The sequence below is a fragment of the Hemitrygon akajei genome, chromosome 8, assembly GCF_048418815.1.
Source record: "Hemitrygon akajei chromosome 8, sHemAka1.3, whole genome shotgun sequence".
Taxonomy (NCBI): Eukaryota; Metazoa; Chordata; class Chondrichthyes; order Myliobatiformes; family Dasyatidae; genus Hemitrygon; species Hemitrygon akajei.
Genome location: NC_133131.1, coordinates 85,286,772 through 85,311,665, shown reverse-complemented (window position 1 = coordinate 85,311,665; position 24,894 = coordinate 85,286,772). Strand labels below are relative to the sequence as shown.

The window sequence follows — 24,894 nt, the reverse complement described above, 5'->3', positions numbered from 1 at the left end:
AGACAAATGTTGCATTTCATTTGGACCAACCAGGGCAGGTCTTGCACAGTACTTGGTGGGGCACTGAGCAGTGCGGTAAAACAAAGGGATCTGGAAATGCAGATCCATAAATCATTGAAAATTGAAAATAGGGTTGTAAAGAAAGCTTTTTTTCACTTTGGCCTTCTTAAATCAGTTTATTGAGTACAGGAGATGGGATGTTATGTTGAAGTTGTATAAGACGTTGGTGAGGCCTAATTTGGAGAATTGTCTGCAGCTTTGATAACCTGCTACAGGAAAGATATAAATAAGATTGAAAGAGAACAGAGAAAATTTATAAGGATGCTGCTGAGTCTGGAGGAGCTGAGTTATAAGGAAAGATTGAATAGGTTATGACTGTTTTCCTTAGAACGTAGAAGACTGAGAGTAAATTTGATAGAAGTATATAAAATTATGAGGGATATATATAGGGCAGATGCAAGCAGACTTTTTCCACATAGGTTGGGTGAGAATACTACCAGAGGTCATGTGTTAAGGATGAAAGATGAAATATGAGGAGAAACAACTTCACTCAGAAGGTTGTTGGAGGGTGGAATGAGCTGCCAGCACATGCAGTGCATATGAGCTTGATTTCAACGTTTGATAAAGTTTGGATAGGTATATGGATGATAGGGGCATTGAGGGCTATGGTCCTGGTGCAGGTTGATGGGAGTAGGCAGTTTAATTGTGTTTGGCATGGAATAGATGGGCCAAAAGGCCTGTTTCTGTGCTGTACTTCTCTAAAACTCTATGATGCTATATTCCTCTATATCCTTACAACTTCCAGGAGCTCCTTTTAGACCATCAAGTCAATGCTTACTCATAGCCTTACCTTTCTCCACTAATATTCTCTACAAAGAATTCTACCTATCCACCCCTCCCAGAGGTGGTGAGGGTGCTCAGAGTTTGCCACTTCATCCTTCAACGTTGGGTGAGAGAGCGTGCCTTCAGAGCTATGCTGGTGGGTTACGTGATAATCTAGTGCAAACTTCTCATAACCAAAATTGTGTATTTGTTTTTTAGTGAATATGAGCTGAGGAGTTATGTTGATTAAATTAATTACTTTTGTTACTGCACAGAAAAGTCTGTTTATTGTTTATGTAAAGTTTTAAAACTTTTTATGCACATGGTATTATCAATTAGGTGAACAGTTGAAATGAGAGGGATCATGTCTCTACTACTTGATCTCATGCACATCACGACACTGTATCAGGTTCAGGTGGAGAACATACAAAAGGGCCCCAGGCTTCGGCAGGACCAAAAAGGACTGTTGGAGTTTGTTATATTATGCCAACAATGGTTGTGTCATCAGCAAATTTATGGATGGCATTTGAGCTATGCCTAGCCACACACCCATGGGTGTAGAGAGAGTAGAGCAGTGGACTAAACGTACATCCTTGATGTGTGCCGGTGTTGATTGTCAGCAAGGTGGAGATGTTGTGTCCAATCTGCACTGACTGTGATCTTCTGGTGAGGAAGTTGAGGATCCAGTTGCTTTTGGAGGTACAGAACCTTAAGTTCTGGGGCTTTTTGATCAGACCGGTAGGAATGATTGTGCTAAAAGCTGAACTGTAGTCAACAAACATCAGCCTGACATAAGTATTAGAATTGTCCTGGTGATCCATGGCCGCATGAAGAGCTGATGAGATTGCATCATCCGCTGCAGATCTATTGTTATGACAGGCAAATTGCAGTGGGTCCAGGTCCTTGCTGAGGTAAGAGTTGATTCTAGCCATACCCAACCTCTTAAAGCACTTCATCTCTGTAGATGTGAGCGCTACTAGAGAGATGATAGTCGTTAAGGCAGCTCATCCTTCTCTTCTTGGGCATTGGTGTGATTGTTGCCCTTTTGACACAGGTGGGAATTTCTGACAATACCAATGAAAGATTCAAAATGTCTTTGAATGTCCCTGCCAGTTGGTTGTCACAGGTTTTCAGAGCCCTACCAGGTATATTGGACCATTCCTGCATTTTAGGCTTTCAGTCTCCATTGCCATGCAACATTATATTACTCCTTGGCCTCAGAGCCTCATAAATACCATCACTACAAGAACAGGTCAGAGTCTATGAGTTAATAACCTCTTGCTACCTGAAAATATATTCACCATCTACAAGATACAAACAAGGAGATTGATGGATGAATCTCCACATGTCTGGATGATTGAAGCACCAGCAATTCTGAAGAAGCACAACACCATCTAAAACAAAGCAATCTACTTGAATAACATCCCACATTGTACTAACCATTCATTTGCTCCACCTCTGGTGCACAAAGGCTGCAATGTGTATCATCTGCGAAAGACATTGCAGTTTCTCATCCATGCTACCCCAACAGAACTCCTCAAATCTGCAATATTTACCATGAGGAAGGAGAAGGGCAATAAGGAGCAGCAATGTCTGCATTTGACCTGGTCCTAGAACATCTTGACTTGAAAATATATCAGTGGCCCTTCACCAGATATAGATTTAAATCCTGGAAATTGCTGTCCAACTATCCTGTGCAAGTATCCTTACCAGATGGACTGCAGCATTCAAGAAGGCAGCTTATGACAACGTTCTGAAGGGCAATAAATTCTGTCTTTGTTGATGATGCCCAAATCCAAAAATGAATATGATAAATGCATAGTGAAACACGGTCATTTCTATTCTGTGATAAACTTCGATATGAACAAATTCTGATATGCTAGAAAAAAGTATTGGTCACAGTTATTGGTCTTTAGGAGAAGCCAAGGAGGAGCATGCAGTGAAGCACAAAATATCTCAGAAGTGATAAGAAATGAAACAGGTTGAGGAATGTATAGACATCTAGCTGTCAAGCATTGACTGAAGTTATGGTTCTTCATGATTTGAACAACCACTGCCTGATATCTACAGTAACATGACAAAAATGGTAAACAGCAGTTGTGATGAATCACCATAAAGTTGCGAGAAACAATAATTCAGCAGATGCTGGAGGATGTGCCGGAAAGCTATAAGCTACAATGCAAGTATTAGCAATTTAGTATTTACAAAGAAACGTCAGGCACTTGGATATTAAGCCAATACATAAATGACATGTAGACTTATAGTCCATGAGTAATTCCTCAATGAACAAAGAACTCATTGCGAAACACAAAGCTGCACCTTGTTTTAGGGCAGCAGAGTTCCACAACTGTGGGAAAAGTCACAAACTGAATATACTGCAACTTTTTACAGCATTACCTATACTATTACCAAGATTTCTTCAGCTGTCATTTCATTTTAAAAGTTCCATCCTCAGTATCTTTTTAAAGCTGAGTGACCTGTTTGAACTTGATGCTTAAATTGTTTAAGACCAATTTAAACAGAAATTTGAAATCTATTTCAAACTTGTACCAAAATGCAACATGAGTTACAATTTTTCAATGGAGGTTAATGTTACTATGCTAAGTCGGATCAGATTGTCTTGGTAAAGGAACCCCTAGGGGCCAGTGATCGTAATATGATTGAATTCACCTTGAAATTTGAGAAGGAGAAACTAAAGTCAGAAATATCAATATTACAGTGGAGAAAAAAGGGAATTACAGAGACATGAGAAAGGAGCTGGCCAAAATTGATTGGAGAGAATGCTAGCAGGGCTGATGGCAGAAAAGCAATGATTGGAATTTCAGGGAGCAGTTCAGAAGGCACAGAAGAGATACAGTACATCCCAGAGAAGAAGAAGTTTTCTAAAGGCAGGATGACACAACTGTGGCTGACAAGGGAAGTCAAAGCTAAAGAGAAGGCATATAATAGAGCAAAAATTAGTGGGAAATAAGAGAATTGAAAAGCTTTTAAAAACTCGCAGAAGGCAATTAAGAAAATCATGTAGAAAGAAAAGATGGGGATACGAAGGTAAGCCGGCCAATAATATTAACAAGGATGACAAAAGTTTCTTCAGATATATAATGTGTAAAAGAGAGGCAAGAGTAGCTACTGGACTGCTGGAAAATGATGCTGTTGAGATAGTAATGGGGGACAGGGAAATGACAGATGAACTGAATAACTATATTGCATCAGTCTTCACCATAGGAGATACGAGTATCTTTTACTCTTCATTGAAGACTCAAAAGCTTGAGAACACATACCATCAGATCCATGAACAGTAGATCTATTAGATGAACACTTGATCTCTCAATCTACCTCATCATGGCCATTGCAATGCAAGTTTTTTCTCTTTAACTTAGCCACACCATTCTGCATTCTGTTTTGTTTTCCTATCTGTACTTCCTCAGTGTACATGTGGATGACACACCATCAATAACTTTTCACTCTATCTTTATTAAATGTGTCAATAATCGATCTATTCCCAAATACCAATTGCAGCTTTGCCGACTTGATATCAAATTCTATAGCGACTCTACATTGGGCTGCATATTAGCGTGGAAGTTAGCATAATCCTATTGCAGCGTTGGTGACATGACTTCAAATCTGCTGTTGTTTGTAAGGTGTTTGTACAATCTCTCCATGCCTGTGTGGGTTTTCACCTGCTTTCTAGACGTACAGGTTAAATGGTCACATGGGTGTATTTAAGTGGTACGTGCTCACTAGGCCGGAAGGATCTGTTACTGTGCTGTAAATCGAAGTTAAAAAAAAATAACAATTCTATAATTCAGGCTGACTCGCCTTCTCTGTTTGTGCCAGGACTGGATATTTCTGCTATTAGTCATCACATCTGTGAGACTGGCTCAGCTTATCTCTCTTCATTAGTACAGTCTCACCTGCTCCAGCATGGCTCACATCCCAGTTTTGAACAACTTTTCATCTTCTATTGCTTGATTTCCCATTTCTGGCCACCCTCACTTTTTCAGTTTTTGTTCATTTATTCTTCTCGATTTGCTATCCATTGACCAGATGATCTCTGCAACTAAGCCCCTGGAAATCTTGGCCACACCTAAAAATGATTTACTTTGTTTTATCCATCTCTTCACATTATACAATGAACCAGTTTGTGTTTTTTAAAATCTCCATAGGTCTGCAATTTCAACGTGAAATATTAGCTCTGTATCCTTTTCCAAAGGTGTTGCCTAAACTTTTGAGTGCTTGCAGTATTTTATGTTTGTATTTCAGATTTCCAGCAACTGATTTTTTTCTATTTTTATTTACTGTTGAATTCACTACCACTTGTCTCTTGCGAATCCAAACCTCGAAGGCAATCTTTTTCACTTTCTTCTACTTTTTTTTTTAGCCTTGTTTACCCTCACTGGTTACTCTTGCCTTCTTTAATCAAAAAGTACTTTTACAGCCCCATCTCCTTCCTTAGCAAATGTTTCTAGCCCTAAGCAAACCAAACTGGATTTCTGCTCACATTCCACCCATCAAAATTCAGATCTATTGAAGATCATAGAAACTTTGAAATCGGTTCAACATTTTTTGAGGTAATGTTCTCATTTATTTACTGAATTCCACAGTTCATGCCACAGGTTGGTAGATGCCTGCTCTTGTTGATTCTCTGCAGCAACACCCACTTTATTTATTGCTGCATTTTGTGTTGCCACAGATGACAGATTTTCCTTCCTTATGGAAGTCAAAGATCAGAAGCTTAAATTCCAATCGACTATCTATCCCTTCCCTGTTCTATCTCTCCCTATCCCAAACCGTGCCATGTTTCCACAATCCCAATATTCCCTTCTCTGTTCCTAAACAATTAGTCCTTACCAGAGGCCTCAGCTTTGTCACCCTATGTTCCCATCATCATGAGCTCAACATGACATTGGATGTTTCTTCCACCACCTTTGACTCGTGCACAATAGTTGACCAGGAATCTTCATGCAAGACTGTGGACCCTGTGTCTCATCTTCATAAGACCCAATCTACCCACCCTGTGGCCTCTTATCTGTTCTAGAGCAACACATTGCTAACAGTTGATATTGACCTCTTTAATTTTCCACTCATTTCACTCATTCTAACTTATCTGCCTTTGAACCTGCTCACTATAAACAAATGTTTCTTGCGATCTTGTATATCATATATTGAATGTAAAAAATAAACAAAATTGATCAAATTATAATTATTCAAATGTTTATTAATCAATCAAATATCTTCTATATCAGAAATGAAAACTAAGGCAACGCGTATATTCTTGCAAATTGGCTTTGAGTATTAATCAACATGAATCAGTAACTCAGTTTAACTTGTATACATGAGGAAATAAAAGCCTCTTTCCTCTCTCTCACATCAGAACAAGTGGCACTGCTCTTCTTCTTTATAGCTCAGATGTTAGCAAACGTTTTGCTTTCTTCATGTTACCAATCACTGGAAATAGAAAAAGATATAAAGGGTTTTTATCAGTTCAGTCCATTGGACCCAGTTGCCAGAATCTTAAATATTTTTTCTAGAATTGAAAAAGATGAACAAAAGCAAGACACCCAAAATGCTGGAGGAACTCAGCAGGCAAGGCAACATCTATGCAAATGAACAAGCAGTCATTGTTTTGGCCCAAACCCTTCTTCAGGACTGAAAAGGAAGGGGGAAGAGGACAGAATAAAAAATTGGGTGGATGGAAAGGAGGATAGCTGGAAGAGGATAGGTGAAGCCAGATGGTTGGGAAGGGGCAAGGTTGGTGAGTAAAGAATCTGATAGGAGAGGAAAGTGGAGAATAGGAGAATAGGAAGGAAGAGGGTACCGTGGGAGAGATGATAGACAGGTGAGAAGAGGTAAGACGCCATAGTGGGGAATGGAAGAAGAGGGGAGAGGGAAAGAGTATTTTTTTTACTGGAAGGGGTAATCAATAAGATAAACGAAAGCCGTGACTATTCTACTTTTCAGTATAGTAACAACGTAGCAGTTTTATTTTGCCATTTCAATACTTATGCTGAAATGATAAAATCCTGAATTTGCATGGACGTTTTGCAATTGATGAGCTTTATTTACAAATGATAGTTTGTATGGACCTTATTTAACCTCCAGAATCTAAACATCATGATGATTTTGGAAGGTAAAGTGGAATAATTCTAAATAGTTTTGAATTTGGCAATTGCTTGCAGATAATGCAATGCTTATTAAACAATTAACAAAACATTCTGTCATAAAGTAAAGTTGAAGAAGTTACAAAGTTAAGGGTTACTTCAGGCCATGTTCTTGCAAGAATGTTTGGAATTTTCTTACCTGTTTCCTTTATGTTAATATACAAGATATATGGACAGAATTGTCATCAAATTTATCAAATAATACCAAAGTTTTAGAAAAGGCAACTTATGTGCTTTGTAGGAATCAATGCTTTTGGGAAATATTAATAAATATTCAGATAATAACTTCACTATCTTACAAACTTTCTCTTTCAATATTTAAGCATGGGCTGAGATTTACAAACTCCTATGACTTTGCAAGGTTTTTGTTTTGCAATATCTTGAAAAAAACTGATCCATAACCTTCTGCAGATAAATTACAAAACAAAAGACTTCTGTCAATGAATCGACAAGACATATTTAAATGAGGACCACAGGTTTCAGCCAAAGTGCTTTACACTTACACAGTTGAATATCTTGAGGTTCATATGTATAGAGGCGGTTTGTGTACCTCCCTGTAATATCAGCTCTCACAGTCATAGATGGATCTATGGAAAACAAAGTGCACAGCAACAAAGCCAATCAAACTGGAGCAATAGACAAACTGCTCGAGGAACACAGTAGCTAGAGCAATATGTGCGTGTGCGTTGAGGGCGGGAGGATGCGCAGAATGGCATGATCAACCTTTTGGATCAAGTCTCAGACACTCTGACCCAATTTACATCATTAGTTCTCAATTTAAACAAAGCTGCCTTAATATGATGCATGCATTTGTTTGTGAACCACGCACATTAGGTAAAATCTAATATCTAATGCATTATTCTGTTTTATATAACATTAGTCAATAATTCCTGTTTATATTAATTATTAACCCTAGCCTTTGGTGATAAATTCAACAGGATTTCCAATATGTTGGAGGAAGAAACCAACATAGAGTATATGTGATATCCGGCTAGGCATTTGATGAAGGGTGCAGGTACTAAAACATTAAGAATACTTTATGTCATTTCAAGTACATTTGGAGAATTTATTCAAGAGAAGTCATGCAAATCCAGTCCTTGATATCTTATTCTTGTAAAGTCACAGAGTGGGGATATAGAATTTCCTGAAGCTGTCTCCAAGCACATGCTGGATTCAAGATGGTGAAAGTTTAAGCCAATGTTGACAATTCGGGTGGTAAACCATAATGTACATCATTGAAGTTACTTTGAGCCATCGTACCAATAAGCGCTGAGTGCATTAGTGCACAGAAGTTCCAGCTACAGCGAAAGAGCAACACAAAGTGAATTCACAAGTATTTTGAAATTGATTAATTTATTGAGATACAGTATGGCTGGGTTCTTCCAGCCCTTCGAGCCACACTGCCCAGTAATCCCCCAGTTTAATCCTAGCCTAATCACAGGAAAATTTACAATGACCAATTAACAACCAACCGGAACGCCTTTGGACTGTGGGAGGAAACCGGAGCAAAGAGAGGAAATTCACGCATTTACGAGGAGGACGTACAATCTCCTTCCAGGCGGGTTCTGGAATTGAACCCAGGACACCTGTACTGTAAATTGTTGTGCTAACCACTACTATACCTCCTGGTAATGCCATTACATCATGGCATGTCAATGAAAGGCAACCCTTCAAATGTATTCATGAGCAGGTCTGAGTGGCCATGATACCTGATAGAAGAACCACACTGCTAAAGTAGCTTATTGCCTTGAATTGAATTGCAATTGAAAGGGATGTGAAAGGCACTCTGTCATACATGTCTCAGTTCAGTGAAATTATACTGTACTTCTCATCAATTTCTTTGCCAGCTAAATAACTATCGATCCTTTGGTAGTGCTAAAGATGATGTTAAAGAAAGTAGCTGATTCTTGTTATTCTCCTGCAGTCTCAGACAATTCTGAGGTCTCCTGCTGATTATTGAACTCCTATTTGTCTGCAATGTGCCCAGCTCTTGCACCCGTGCATCATGTAAACAGATGGTTCTTTCTGGAATGTGGGGTGCTACTCCTATAGAAGGCTCCCTGGTCCATATTTGATTGCTTGGAAGGTGGAACTGAGAGGGAGGAAGAGAAGTCCAGAAAGAAGTAGGACACAACATATCATAAAGAACAGATGTTGGTGTGCTTGGCTGCAACAGCCTCTCTGGATGAAACAAAAGGTGCAAGTGTTTGCCTTATCCAAAGTTCTGCAAATCCAGTTCATTGGTTCATGGCGAGACTACAGACCACATATTCATACCACAGCGTCGCCTGTGACAGCCACCTGGGGCGGAGGGGCCAGAAGCGGTGTGGGAGTGAATAGAGGCACGGTGGGTGCGCTGGGATCCACGTGTGCCGACCAGATGTCATGCCGCAGTTTAGCCTATTTCAGACACCAAGGGAGGCAGGCCCCGGAGGTGGAGTGGGAGCAAACGGAGGTGAGGCTGGCTGGCTGTGCCATTGTTGCTGCTCTCCAGTATTTGCTCACTGGAAGACAAGCTGCATTGTCTTTGGCTGCGTGAGGGGAGGAATGGCAGCATGCTAGTTCTTCGCTCCAGTGCCATAATGTATGAACCGTCAACCTTCAGGCCATGTTACTCAGGGACTTGTGCAAATATTATTTTGTGACCGTATGTGCTATCATATGTTCTCTCTGAGCTGCACGGCTGCGTGGCCATGCAATAACTGCAATGCTCCTGTGCACATATCCTCTGTTGCTGTGCAGCTGCAACTTTCTTTTATATAACGTGCCACATAAAAATTTCCTGCTCAGGGCGATGGCTGGTCTGCACAAATGTAAAAAGTTAGAGGGAACATATGTGCTCTATGTTGTGTCTAACTGTATCTATGGTGTTTTGCTCCTTGGCCCTGGGTGAACACAATTTCATTTAGCCTTACGCATGTGTATGGTAGCAGGACAATTAAACTTGAATTGGAAAGATATGCATGAGAAGTATAACTTCAATGAACTGAGACGTGTATGACAGGCTGTCTTTCATATCCTTTGGAACTGCAATTCATTTCAAGGCAATGAGGTGCTTTTGCAGTGCTATTCTCATATGAGTGTCTTTAGCTACTCAGACCGGATCTCCGATATTTCTTCTTGAGAACTGTGCTCGACTTCTTTTGACTCCTTGATGATATCTTTAAAGATCTACCTCTTGGGCAAATTTTGCACCATATGGTCTGGCATTTTTTTTAATGCAAGTAATTCTTCTGCTATGGTCTATATTACCTCTGATATCTTATATAAATTTGAGTTATTGTTGCTGTAATTGAGAAACTGTAGCGGCAAATTTACACAAAATTCCATAAAGTGCGAAGGTCTTAATCGATATTTCTTTTTAATGATGTGTAAGGGATAAAGTTTGGCCAGAACACTAGGGATAAATCCCACGAGTTTCTTTCAAGAAGTGCCTTTAAATCCTGCTGAAAGAGAAGACACATTTAGTTTAGCATCTCATCCAGATGATACCACCATCATCAGTGGAATTCCCTGAATAATGAAGGGATATCAGCCTATGTATGTATGTTCAAATTTCTGGAATTGCCTTGAACCTGGAAACTGCAAACATGGAGATAAACATGTTATTTACAGCTGGATTCATTTTCTGTAACCTGCCCTGCAGCTAATAAACAAAATTAAAGCAGTACTCTTCTGATAAATCCCTTGAAATAGTATGTATTTTACTAGGTCAAATTCACTGTTGTTCATTATCCAAGGCATGGGTAGCCTATGAATCAATACCTGCCCCAACTTGGGAATCAGTACAGCATTCAGTCTTCAAGCCAACCATTGACACTTGTTTTACCTGTTCGGGAAAAACTTATTACCTGAATGTTCACTGCATTGCAAAAGAAAAGAAATAAATAATTACTAACAACACAGATCAATGTGGCTCTTGGAAGTTATACTATTGGCACAGTGGATTGCTTAGCATTAAGTGATGAATCTACAAAGATGACCAGATGCTTACCTACAAATATAATCCGGGGCACATATTTACCATCTGGTGAAAGGTTCTTGTCTGAGGTTTCATGCTTGTAAAACAAACAGAAGAACAAAGATATGAAAATGCATATTGAAAAACTTTACTGACAGAGAAATGAACTGTAACAGACTACACAAATCTTTTCTTCAACCTATGTACCTATTATTCAAGTCATAGCTTCCTGATGTGGGGAGAGGTGAAAAGAAATGCATATAATTTTTAACCCGAGGGTGGTAGATTAAGAAATAGATTTTATTTTTTAATCCTTTGCTTTTCATGAAGGTGTTCCCTATATTACCCCGCAACATTTATTCTCATTTATATAAGTTTATTATTCATATGTTTGTGGCAAAATTGGCAAAATTTGGAGTGGTCCCTTTATTCATTGTCCACAGTAGTCACGTGGAACAGATCATCAGCATTATTTTCTGTTACAGACATTTAATTCAATTGGCTAAACGCAATTGTATTAAACAATCTTGGGTACGAAAAAACTGACAGTTTAGAATCAATTTTTAAAAATCCCCTAAAAAGGTACACACAAGTTTAGCACATGTTTTTCCTCATTATCTGAGTTACAGATTTAACTTTTTAAACAAACCTCTTGATGCAGGATTGGATATTTGGACGATCAGGGATGGACCAACGTGATTGAATATATGCTACCATTTTGCATTCTGAGCTTTTGAAATGTTGATATTCATCTGCATGATATCACCTTTAAGTTGAATTCTTAATGTGTGCTCTGCATCAGTAAATGAATAAGTGGGAAATGCAAACATATTAAAGGTTTCTTTCAGTAAATAAAACCCGATTAAAACTTACCATAAGATTTAACATGATGAAATCTTTGTCTGCCATCTCCTGGATTTCCTTACTTGCAGCAAAAGCTTGTTTCAGTGCTGAAAAAGATTGATAATGTCATTTTTGCTTTTTTTTAGTAAAGAAGAAAGCCCTGAATTCACACTTTGCCTTCCATCAAGCAATAAATTACTTTTGTTGTGTAATTATTGTTGTATCATGGGCAAGCGTGACAGCTACATTGTGAACTTTAGATGGTAAAAAGAATTAGCAGGATTACCTCGTGTGCAGTACAGAAACAGAAATTCAACCCAATCTATGGTGTTCCACTTATGTTTTCTTTGAGCTTTCCTTACTTAAATCTATCAGAATATCTTTTTATTTTCTCCTTATCCTCTTATTAGCTTCATTGTGGTAGCAAGCTGTGTATTCTCGCTATTCCCTGAGTGATGCGGTTCCTTCTGAACTCCCTATTTGATCATGTCATTGTATGGGAAGGGTAGTAATTTGTAGGGATGGAAGAATGGAACAGGGAAGTGCAAAGGAAACAACCCTTTGAAATACTGAAACGGGAATATTCGTCTGGTGGTGGAATCTTATTGAAGGGATGGGAACTGCAGAGCATACTCTTTTGAATATGGAGCCTGATTTGACAGAAGTTGTGGATTGGGGGAAAATAACTCAGGCTGGGTGCAGAAGGTTGCAGGAAACAGATGAGAAGCTCCTCTGAAATGTCTTATATATGGTTTTGCATTTCAGGTAATTATTCTCTACATACTTTCCAATGCTCCCAAATCCTTAATGTGATTTTGAGGCGAGAACTATATGCAGCATGCTAAATGTGGTGTATTATGAAAATTTCAGCAAAAGGTGGTAAGGTGGGTGAGAAAGTTTCTGACATTGAAGAGGAAGAGCTGTGACACTCTCACACCATGCATGCTCTCTGTCAGGACGCTGGAGCAGGGATCCAATCGCAGATCCAATACTGTGCATAGTGATATTAATTAAGCAACAAATCCGGAGGTGCAAACAAAGTCGATGTCAAAGTTCAGGGAGAGATCAAAACATCCAGAGAAATCCAAAATCCAGAATCAGGAAACAGGCAGAGTCGATATTCAGACAGACAGAGTACAGATACAAATGTTGGAAAGGCTCAGGAAAACTTTATTGGCACAATCTGGCAATGTACAGATGAAAACACAGGACTGAAATGCACTGAGCAATAAACAGAGAGGCAGGTGATAGGTGGAGCACAATGAGACACAGGTGGCAGCAATACAGGTAATAATGGGAAACAGATGAGAGACGGAGTACTCAGTAATACAGGGGCTGGAGTAGAGGAGGAGTAGGGACAGGAGCACATGGCAATACAAAACCACAGACTGACAGCTAGGGAGAAAACACACAAAAAGACAGTTCAACTGGAGGTACTGAAAGTACCCCCTCCCACGATGTCTCCTGGTGTCATGGCAGGTAAAGCTGGGTGCTGGCGATGAAAGTCCCTGATGAGGGGAATCCAGGATGTTACAAGCGGGCACCCAGCACCTTTCCCCAGGACCGTAGCCTTCCCTGTCCACAAGGTACTGGAGGCCACGGCGACAAACGTCCAGCAGTCGACACACTGTGAAGGCCTCTGACCCAGTGATGAGCCGTGTGGGAGGGGGGTGTTGGGGACAGGACATGGGGGATGGGTCATGAAAGACCTGTTGCGGGACACATGGAAGGTGAGATGAATGCGGCGGAGAGTGGAGGGGAGCTTGAGAAGGACGGCAGCAGGGCTGATGACTTTAGCAATGGGAAAGGGGCCGATGAAGCGAGAGGCGAGCTTGCGGGAATCCACCGTGAGGGGCAGGTCTGGGGTTGAATGCCATACACGCTGTCCCTGGCGGTAACGTGGGGCCTTGGAGTGATGGCGGTCAGCTTGACGCTTGATCCTAGCAGAGGCACGGAGAAGGGCAGAGCGAGTGCTGTCTCCACATCCGCTGACAACAGTGGATGAATGCCTCGGCAGATGGAACGCCAACCTCCTCCTCCTGGGCAGGAAACAGTGGAGGTTGGTCGCCTAGGCAGCCCTCGAAAGGGGACAGACTGGTGGATGAGGACAGATGAGAGTTTATGATGTACTCGGCCCAGGGTAGCTGCTGACTCCACGCAGAGGGGTTGAGGGGTTTTGGGAGACCAGACACCGCAATACTGTCTCGAGCTGTTGGTTGGCCCACTCAGTCTGACCATTGGTCTGTGGGTGGAATCCTGAAGACAGACTCACAGAGGATTAACGAATGCCCTCCAGAAGTTGGATGTGAATTGAGGGCTCCTGTCTGACACAACATCTACAGGTAAACCACGCAATTTACACAATTTAAAAACATGCGGTACTGGTAGTTTGGCTGTTTCTTTGGGTTTAGGTAAAGGAATGAAGTGTACAGACTTGGAGAAATGATCAACTACTGTAAAAAATGGTGATGTCATCATCTGATGGGGGGGAAGACCGGTGACAAAATCCAGGGCAATGTGGGACCAGGGTCTCTTGGGGATAGACAGGGGTTGTATCAGACCAGCAAATGTTATCTCCCATGGAGGGTCACCAGAGCCGCCGACTGATGAAGGCCTGAGTACACCAGGTTCCAGGGTGACAGGATAACCGGGAAGAATGACCCCACTGCAATACCTGTGAGCGGACAGAGCTGGAACATAAACCCGGTTAGTGGGGCATTGACGAGGGGCTGCCTCGCTCTGTTGAGCAGCTTGCACAATGGATTCAATGTCCCATTGTGCTGCACCCACGAGACAGTGAGCAGGGACGATGACATCGGGGACCTCAGGGGTCTCAGAGGAAGGAAATCTTCAGGAGAGGGCATCAGGTTTTCCATTCTTGGAACCTGGGCGGAAGGACACTGTAAAATTGAATCCTGGGAAAAACAGGGACGGGAGTTGAGACACTTGGCTGTATGGATATATTGCAGATTTTTGTGATCAGTCCAAACTGACAATGGCACCTTGGCTCCCTGCACTCCTTCACAGCCAGCAGCTCCCAGTTTCTGACATCGTAATCCCGCTCCGTGGGAGTGAGGCGGTGAGGGAAGGCGGCGCAGGGGTGTGCCTTCTCATCTTTGGCCGAGCGCTGAGAGAGAACGGCTCCTATGCCTATGTCAGACACATCCACCTCCACAATGAACTGCCGGTCGGTGTTGGGTTGATGGGGCAGAGGTGAAACGCTCCTTCAGGTCAGAGCATGCTTTTTCAGCAGCAGGGGACCGGGAGAATCTGACAGCCGATGAGGTAAGAGCAGTGAGTGGTGTAGCCAGTGGACTGTAATTTCTGATGAAGTGGCGATAGAAGTTAATGAAGCCCAGGAAGCTTTGCAACTCCTGATGAGTCGAGGGTTGGGGCCATTCAACCACCACCTAGACCTTTTGTTGGTCCATCTGAATGGAACTGCATGAAATAGCATACCCCAGGAAGGAGACTGTATTGTGATGAAACTCACATTTCTCAGCCTTCACAAAGAGCTGGTTCTCCACAAGGCGCTGGAGAGCTCTACAGACGTGACCTGTGTTCAGCAAGGGACTTAGAAAAAAATATCAAAATGTCATCGAGATACACAAAAACAAATTGACTCAGCATGTCCCTGAGAACGTCATTTACCAGGGCTTGGAAGACAGCGGGGGCATTGGTGAGACCGAATGGCATGACCAGATACTCGTAATGGCTTGAGGTGGTGTTGAAGGCCCTCTTCCACTTGTCCCCTTCGCTGATGCAGACAAGATGGTAGGTGTTACAGAGATCAAGCTTGGTGAAAACTGAGGCTCCTTACAGTAGTTCAAATGCCGAGGTCATGAGCAGAAGAGGGTAACAGTTCTTAACAGCGACTTCATTCCGTTCCCAGTAATCAATGCATGGACGCAAGGAGCCATCCTTCTTTTCACAAAAAGAAACAGCACCAGCAGGGAGGAAGACGGCTGGATGATACCTGCCGCCAGAAACTCTTGAATGTACTTATTCATGGCTTCTCTTTCAGGTACAGTCAACATGCATAGCCTTGGGCTCTGGAATGGAAATTGTAGATGGAGGCAAATGGCAGGGAAATGTGGACTGATGAGGAGCTTGGAACTCACCCAATGCCCCCAGGAACCCCTCCCTCTGATGTTCGCCTTCAGCAGCGCCACAATACAGGTGGCCAAATCCGCCAGGGCTTCAAAGGTGTCAGGAAGGTCCTGGGTGACCAGCTCCTCTTTGATGTCTTTGGAGAGGCCATTCAGGAAGTGTTATACTGTCCCTCCGAGTTCCAAGCTCTGGAGGTGGCTAGGGTACAGAACTCTATGGCGTAATCTGACACAGATTTGCACTCCTGGTGCATGAGCAGTATTTCACGGGCAGCCTCTCTCCCATGTTTGAGGCGATCAAACACTTTTCTCATCTCCTCAGAAAATAACTGAAAACTAGTGCAGTAAGGTGAGGCTGCCTCCCAGACGTCTGTCCCCCATTCTCTCTCCCGACCGGACAGTTGGGTGATGACGTAGGCTACCTTAGCTTGATCAGTCGGAAAGGTTGTTGGTTGCAATTCAAAAATGAGGGCGCACTGGGAAAGAAAAGAGCAGCAAGTACTGGGCTCACCCAAGTACTTTTCTGGAGGAGGCAGACGAGGGCTCTTGGATGGGGGTGGGGGGGGGAACATGTGAGGACATGGAGGGCAGGGCGGAAGATGCAGTCGCAGAATATTGATGGGTGCTCTGGGACAGCTGGAGTGGCTGAGTCTGGGCCACAAGGTTGGCTATATTGGCTGAAAGTGACTCCACTGCCCTGAACATAGAGTCCAGCTAGTTCTAGTGTCTCCCCAGCATCACTCCCTGTTGTTCTAGGGCCTGCTGGATCCATTCTGGCCAGATGGTACTGTCAGGACACTGGAGCAGGGATCTAATCACATACCCAGTACTGGGCATACAGTGATTTTAATTGAGTAACAAATCCCAAGGTGAAAACAAAGTCAGTGTAAAACTTCAGGCAGAGATCAAAACATCCAGAGAACTCCAAAAACCAGAATCGGGAAACAGACATAGTCAACAGACAGAGACAGATTACCAATACAAGTGCTGGAAAGGCACAAGAAAACTCACTGGCACAATCAGGCAACAAACAAGTGAAAACACAGGACTGAAATACACTGAGCAATAAACAGAGAGGCAGATGATAGGTGGAGCACAATGAGACACAGGTGACAGCAATACAGGTAATAATGAGAAACAGGTGAGAGATGGAGTACTCATTAATACAGGGACCAGAGTGGGGGCAGGAGCACATGGCAATACAAAACCACAGACTGACGGCTAGGGGGAAATGCTCAAAAAGACAGTTCAACTGGAGGTACTGACACTTTCAACCTTTGGACCTATGGTATTTAAGATAAGGACACTATCAGGAACAAATTGACTGAGAATTGTAAAATCTTGGATTGCATGGGGACATTAAATTAATCATTAGGTTAAATTATTCTCTTCAGAGGAAAGAACACCCTCTGAATTAACTTGAGATACCAACTATTTTTTACAAAGATGATTCAAATAAGATTTCACTGCTTTTAAAGGAATATCAATGAAGGTATGCTCATTAGGCAGAGCTCCCTCTGCTCTTAGACATATTCAGGACACGTTCTATACGATGCACAATGACTATGCCGTGTTGATAGGGTAGAAAATGAAATGAAATAATTCTGACTGTGAAACTGAAAAAAATGAGAGCTTTACCGTTACAGTATTTACAGTCTTCCAAGTGATGGATAACAAGTAATGGCTTGTTGCTGAAATAAGAACAGATATATGGATTAGAAGAGATAGTCAGAATAGAAACATAGAAAACCTACAGCACAATACAGGCCCTTCAGCCCACAATGCTGTGCTGAACATGTACTTACTTTAGAAATTACCTAGGGTTACCCATAGCTCTCTATTTTTCTAAGCTCCTTGTACCCTCTTAAAAGACCCTATCGCATCCGCCTCCACCACCACCAACAGCCCATTCCACACACTCGCCACTCCCTGCATAAAAAAAACGTACTCCTGAATTCTCCTCTGTACCTACTTCCAAACACCTTAACACAGTGCCCTCCCGTGTTAGCCATTTCAGCCCTGGGAAAAAGCCTCTGACTATCTGCACGATCAATGCCTCTCATTATCTTATACACCTCTGTCAGTTCACCTCTCATCCTCTGTCACTCCCAGGAGATAAGGCCGAGTTCACTCAACCTATTCTCATAAAGCATGCTCCCCGATCCAGGCAACATCCTTGTAAATCTCCTCTGCACCCTTTCTGTAGTTTCCACACTCCTCCTGTAGTGAGGTGACCAGAACTGAGCACAGTACTCCAAGTGGGGTCTGACCAGGGTCCTATTTAGCTGTACAGCTGTAAATAATGGGTAAAATCTGGTTTGTGTGCTTTCTGCTGACTATCAGTAAAGGTGATTTGGTTATATTCCTTCTCCCTTTCTTTTGGTAAGATGTGTGCTTGGCCTGCCAGATTTCTGATGGTGGTTGGGTGTGGGACAATGGTGGAAAATTAGCTGTGAATCAGGAACAGTAGTTTTGGTGGAGGGCTGAGTACAAGTGACTTGTGGCCATAAACAGAGAAAGATGCCTTGCCAATGATCGCTGGGGTGGATTTCGGAATATGAGAGTGATCTGCTGTGCACGTGGAGGCATTGGGCTCAGCATAATGCTGTTTCAAGTGCCAGTGATCACTCATTGGGATTCAATTCCTGCCACTGCTGTAGGGAATTTGTACATTGTTCCTGTGGCTCCATCGGCTTCCTCTGGGTATTCCTGTTTCTCCCACATTTCAAAGATGTACAGGTCGGGCTGGGGGGTTTTGTGCATGCTACATTGGTGCCCGACGCATGTCAACACTTCCGGGCTGACGAGGTCAATCCTCACGGATTTGATTTGACACAAATGATGTATTTCACTCTCCTTTTTGATGTACACGTGATATATAAAGCTACTCTTTAAAAATCCTTAAACCGTTTAACCATAATCATCAGGAAGCAATCAGCAGGTAAGTTCAATGGTTTTGAATTACAGTTTTATTTCCAAACTGGTTGATTGATTAAAACAGAACCTTTGTGTTATAGCTTGTAACTTAGCCTGGAGTTGTATGGTAAGTAATGTAAATTTCGGGAGGGTTTCTTTGTTGTCATTTGACATTTGCTGTAAAAGACTTGTCCTTCCAGAGGCTGAGCTTTCAATTTCTTTCTTCAGCTTCTAAAAGTTGGATCTTTTACTGGGTTACAGATAACAACATCTCATCAGTGCAGTCTTCAAATCGTCAAATGCTCCAGTGTTAGTTATGAAGGAGGTTAAACTTTCTGCACTCCTAAAATGGAGGAAATGTTTCTGCAACTGAGCTGGAGTTTCTACATGCATCCTGATTTTCATCACGTTGCCAGTGAGGACACAGATGTGTTTAGGATGTCACCTTGAACAGTGGCACAGCTAATAGGCCTGCTATTTTACAAGTCCAGAGATTCAGGCTGTATCCTGACTTCTGGCACTGTCAGTGTGGAGTTGGCTAATTCTCCTGACAACTGCACCGTTTTTCTCCAAGGTGCTCTGATTTCTCCCAGTTCGAAAGGTGGTGAGAGTTAGTGGAGTAATTTGCCACTGTAAATTCTCTCCGATTTCTCTGTTCGCGACAGACCCCTGGGGTGATGTTGGGAACTTAGGGGGAATGGAATTAAATTAATGCAGATGGATGTTGTTCTACGTGAACTGGGGGCTCTGAATGGCTTGCTCTATGCTGAGTGACACCCTGTGAATATACCAATTTTTACTGAGGAAAGCTAGAATCATGGGGAAATTATAGTTAGAAGGAGAAAAGTTTCCAATTAGTAATAAACGTACCTCACTGAAATACTTAACACATGTTAAGATACTAATACAGTGCCTCTGTGATCTTCTCATAAAATAGTTGAGAAATACACTGGCACCTCTTGTTTAAATATCCAAGCAGCACTTTGGAGAGAGCTACCAGGGCAGTTACATGTCCTCAGTAAAAGTCAATTAGGCCAAAATAATCTGTTTACAGCATATCCAATCACAGAGGGCAGTTTTTAACACTGTACTATGAAAGAGATTCACCTTCCTTTGAAACTTCCAAACTTTATTCCTGAGCAGCTTCTGGGGTTTTGCTATAAATTTAATCTATCTAAAGTAGAATCAATTAGTTCTGAAAACTTAAACATGCTTCCCTAATGCAAAATGTTAATGTGAGTTTATTACCTTTTCTTTGACTTGAATAGCCCTTCTTCATAGGTTTGAACCCATGTTAAATCGTCTCCCCAACCTGAAACAATGATAAACATAACAATCTGCAGTTTTCTAAAATTTTCTGATGTTGCTAGTGTTCAATTTTTATTTTAATCTGTTGGGCAGCTTACAGAAGAATGCACTCTTCATTTTCACAGAATTGCACAAAATTATATGTGAACAAACCATTTGGCCCATTGTGTGTGTAGAATCTGTAAAAGATAACCAGATTAATCCTACAACCTCACCTTTCAGCATCTAAAAAAACTAGCTCATGCTTCTAATCAAGTATTACCTACGAATGATAAGGGCTCCTGCCTTTACTAACTTTTCCGCCTTTGCATTCCAGATTGCTATCTTACTCTGGGTGAAATTTTTTTCCCTATATCTCTCTTTAAACAACTTGAAATCTGTATACTTACTTTTTAAATCTCAAACAAGGGAAATAGGAACATTTTATTTATTCTGTCCAGGCTCCTAATGATTTAATTGTCTTAATTTTCTTCTCTCAGCTCTTGTGTTCCGAAGAAATCAATTCTAATGCAAGGTTTGTTCAAATCAGAATTGTATACTGTTCTAGCCTAATCTCTTTTATACTTGCTTTTATACTGCATGACTAAACTAATAATGGAAAGCATTGCAAGTTTTCTTTTCTAATTGACCTGTCCTACTATCTTTAGCAACCTGTGGGGAGAAATGCCAAAATCCTTTTGTTTGCCCATATCATTCAATGTTCACTCATTTATTGCACGATATATTCCCTTACATTTTGCACTCCCCAAAATCCATACCCCATTAAATTCCATTAAAATTAAATTCCATTTCCTGTGTTTCTACTCAGCTGACTAAACTTGGTCTTTTCTGTTGTGTTCCTCATGGTCAAACACAAGGCCAATCTGTGTGTCACTTGCAAACTTCCTTATTTCAAAGCAGTGTTATTAGCTTAGCTATTAATACTGACACCGATTCTGCCATGTCAGGGAACTTATTCTTGTATGTGCTGATTTAGTTTTATAATTTTTATGCAGCAAATTATGGTAGTGTGATCTGACTATACCATATCTGCAACCTGAGTAAATAGAGAAAGCAGATGTGTATGTACTGAACGAGTAGGATAAAATGATTGTGACAAAAAAGAATAAAGAGACCGAGAAAGAATTGTAAGTTAGGATAGAAGAATTCCACATCAAATCGTCAGATCAGGCACAGAAAAAGTATTGAAGAAAGTGAAAAGAGGAGAGAGTGAGAGAGAGAACAGAAAAAAATAATAAAAATAGGTATCTGAGATTTTGAATGTAAAATCAAAAACAAAAGTAATATGAGGCCAAGATATTCCCTACTTTTCATAGTTGATTTTTAGAATCTAAGAAGGTAAGAAATATTTTGCAAATTCATTTCTTGGCTATCAAGCAGATACAGAAACTTCACTATTCTAAATGTACTTCAACATTGTAAAATACAATAAAATGCTTATTTTTTAAATAATGGCTAAATAGTAAAACCCAGTTGAGCAGCTTTGGTATATTGAACTTTAACTATACATCTGCCTTTCATCTTTTTATTTGTGCCAGTGTTTTTTCTGCTTGTCACAACAATGTGGCACATATTAATTCATTACTAGATGAGACACAGAAAGAAAAATACCAAGAAGGAAGAAAAAATATAAGTGGAGAGGAACATTGAAAATGATGAAAAAGTTTTTTTTTAAATTTCACAGAAAATAGTTGGAAGTTACAAAATAAGCATCAACACGTGATGATTAATTGCATAGCTGTAGTGATTGGCACTTACAATGTGAAGTAAATGACTTCACATTTTTGTTCCTAATTTGTGTGAAAATGTAGCAACTTCACTCCATTTTAGTGTGGAAGGCAAAAATAAATCTGCAGTCATTTCAACAAATTTTTGCCAGTTGTTTAAGAAATGTTGAAATATTGTGATGTAGCAATTAAGCTTTGCAGAAAACTAACACCGGAACGTAAATCTGCTGTGTTAATAAAGAAAAACAGTCGTAAAGCAGAAGCATGCTTCTGCGGACTTCTATTAAATCTTTTTTGGTGGAATGCTCATTTTCTGTATTTAAGATTACTCAAGGGTAAATATAGGCTCTGCTTATTAAATGCCTTTCACTCACCAATGCTGGGAGAAATATAAGCATTGTTCATGATGTCTTCTGGATTCTAATTTGATTTTAGGTGTCAGATACAGATTGGAGACCAAAATGATTTTATTTTCTCTGTCATCTCTGAATAAACAAAGGTCAGAACTGACAACAAATCTTTGCTGAAACACATTCTGTACTCTGGTTAACCTTGCAAAATGATCAAATTCAAAATCTAGCGTGATTGTACATTTCCAATCTGTACTGTTCCAGAATCTCACAGCAGGGATTTGATATCATTAAAATGTATTTGCATGAGACCTTGCAGAAAAAGGAATTGCATAGATCTCTTCATTGATCCAGGTGACAATCAACTAGACAAAAATTCCTCTATTTATTTTGTGATGAGGTGTCTAAGTTGAATATCACATGACTTTCTTGGCACTTTCTTGGGGCTGAAGCCTTGATTTCATCCATGCAAAAATTTTGGAAAAAATAATTATTGTTCTACTCATGGGCAATGCAGTAATATTCAGAGTAAATGCCGAAGCCAACTTCAGAGCAGTACATGAAAAACAGTGCTGAAACATTACATAATGAATTAAGTAAATATCACATACCTCTTGATAGGGTTTGAGGTATCCTTTTTTTAAGTGCTGTGCTGGGGCTGGAGATGATCATGACCAGGAGGAAAACAGCAGAAACAAATATCTGAAGCATTGTTTTAAAATAAACTGTAATTATTTTCTAGAAAGCTACACAAACTGGAAGAACAAGTTAAACAGAATTACTTGTACAAGTCTTTTCTGTGTCAGTTTGAATGACCTGCTCATGGAATGAGTGACTGATAAGAAACTTTCTGAAGTGATTATATACTTAATGAAGGTAGGGGTATGAACTCCTCATAAAACAGTTGTTCCCATGACAACTTGTGACGTTCACCTGGACCATAGTTCAAACTTCATTCATTCCAATAAATGCTTGGAGTATTTCTGTTTTATTTTAATATCTTTTGGAATGATGTTTTCTCAAACTTTAAAGAAATGAGGATATCAACACAAGGTTGGAATAAGAAAAAGGATGTGTTACTTCTTCATCAACTATCTTAACATATATTAATTTCCATATAATATGAGAATAAATCAATGTTGGGCGTATTGAGAATGTTGGGTGTACAGAAAGAAAATCCACCAATAGAAAACAGTACAGTCATTCTAAACTTTATACTGGTGACTGGGCTCAATCCTATTCGTACTGGAATAAAGCCAATAATTCAATGTAACTTGCCCTGCAGAATGATTTAACTTATTACACCCAGCAATAAAGCTAACTTTTAAGTTGGAACTGACCTAAATCACTTCATGCAGTTTTGCCTCATTTATTTCTGTATCTGTTGTATTAAAGCTTCAAAGTCTCTGTTCATCAAATAATTTTACATTATTATAGATAGATTAAAAATTTGCATATTATACTGGAAAAGCAATACAAAACTATTTCATGATAAATTATAAAGGAACAATTGAATTACATAATAGAGCAGGCTGTTGGGGTAAAAATGACATGAAAGTAGATAGATGTATGAAGTGGAAAGATTCAATCGTGGTAAGAGTTTCTGTCTGGTTTGCTTTATACAGAAATTAGGGAGTCCCTTTAGTCCCAGGTATTTGAAAAGGAATCAACTTGAGGATAGGGAGATCAATATGGACATACTAACATGCCGGGACATTTCAAGATGAAGAAGCAAATAACGTTGGGTCATTATCTGCAGAGTAAATGTCTAATATGTTGAGCGCAAGGTTGTTGCTGCACCACCACTCAGCCATCTGATGTATCTAACACACAGAAAATGCTGCAGGAGCTCAGCGGGCCAGGCAGCATCTATGGAAAAGAGTACAGTTGACGTTCCAGGCTGAAACCTTTCGGCAGCACTGAAGACAAAGAAAAGCTGATTTAAAAGGGCGGGGTGAGGGGGGGGGGGGAGAAAGAAACACCAGTGGGGAGGTGAAACCTGGAGGCGGAGGCATGAAGCAAAGACCTGAGATGTTGATTGGTGTAAGAGACAGGAGGCCATGCAAGAATGAAAATGGGGGTAGGGAGGGGAAGGGCGGGCAAGGGGATAAGATGAGGGAGGAAAAGGGGCATGGGAAATGGTGAAGGTAGGAAGGGGAGGAGTGGGGGCAATACCTGAAGTTTGAGAAATTGATGTTCATGCCATCAGGTTGGAGGCTACCCAAACAGAATAAATGTGTTGATCCTCCACCCTAAGTGTGTCCTCATCACAACAGTGGAGGAGGCCATGAATGGACATATCAGAGTGGGAATGGGAAGTGGGATTAAAATGGGTGGCTACAAGGAGATCCCGCTTGTTCTGGTGGACGGAGCGTACATTCTCAGCGAACCCAATCTACATCGGGTCTCATCAATATGTGGAAGGCCACATCAGGAGCACTGAACACAGTAAGTGACCCCAACAGACTCACAGGTGAAGTTTCGCCTCACCTGGAAGGACTGTTTGGGGCCCTGAATGGTAGTGAAGGAGGAGGTGTAGTGGCAGGTGTAGCACTTGTTCCGCTTGCAAGGGTAAGTGCCAGGAGGGAGATCAGTGGGGAGGGATGAATGGACAAGTGACTCACATAGGGAGCGATCCCTGTGGAAAGCAGAAAGTGGTGAGGAGGGAAAGATGTACTTGGTGATGGTATCCTGTTG

At 41.0% G+C, this 24,894-nt stretch overlaps 1 protein-coding gene across 1 annotated transcript; it reads right to left on the bottom strand.

Annotated features, from left to right (window-relative positions):
* Window positions 1-6,019: 6,019 nt before the first annotated feature.
* Window positions 6,020-23,069, bottom strand: LOC140731439 (anterior gradient protein 3-like). The gene is made up of 7 exons (XM_073052941.1): window positions 22,809-23,069; window positions 20,061-20,124; window positions 17,535-17,587; window positions 11,818-11,894; window positions 10,978-11,041; window positions 7,487-7,570; window positions 6,020-6,270 (listed from the first exon to the last, which is right to left on the bottom strand). Exons 1-7 carry the CDS (start codon window positions 22,906-22,908, stop codon window positions 6,221-6,223), a joined length of 492 nt encoding a protein of 163 aa, XP_072909042.1. The 5' UTR covers window positions 22,909-23,069; the 3' UTR covers window positions 6,020-6,220.
* Between the last annotated feature and the right edge of the window lie 1,825 nt (window positions 23,070-24,894).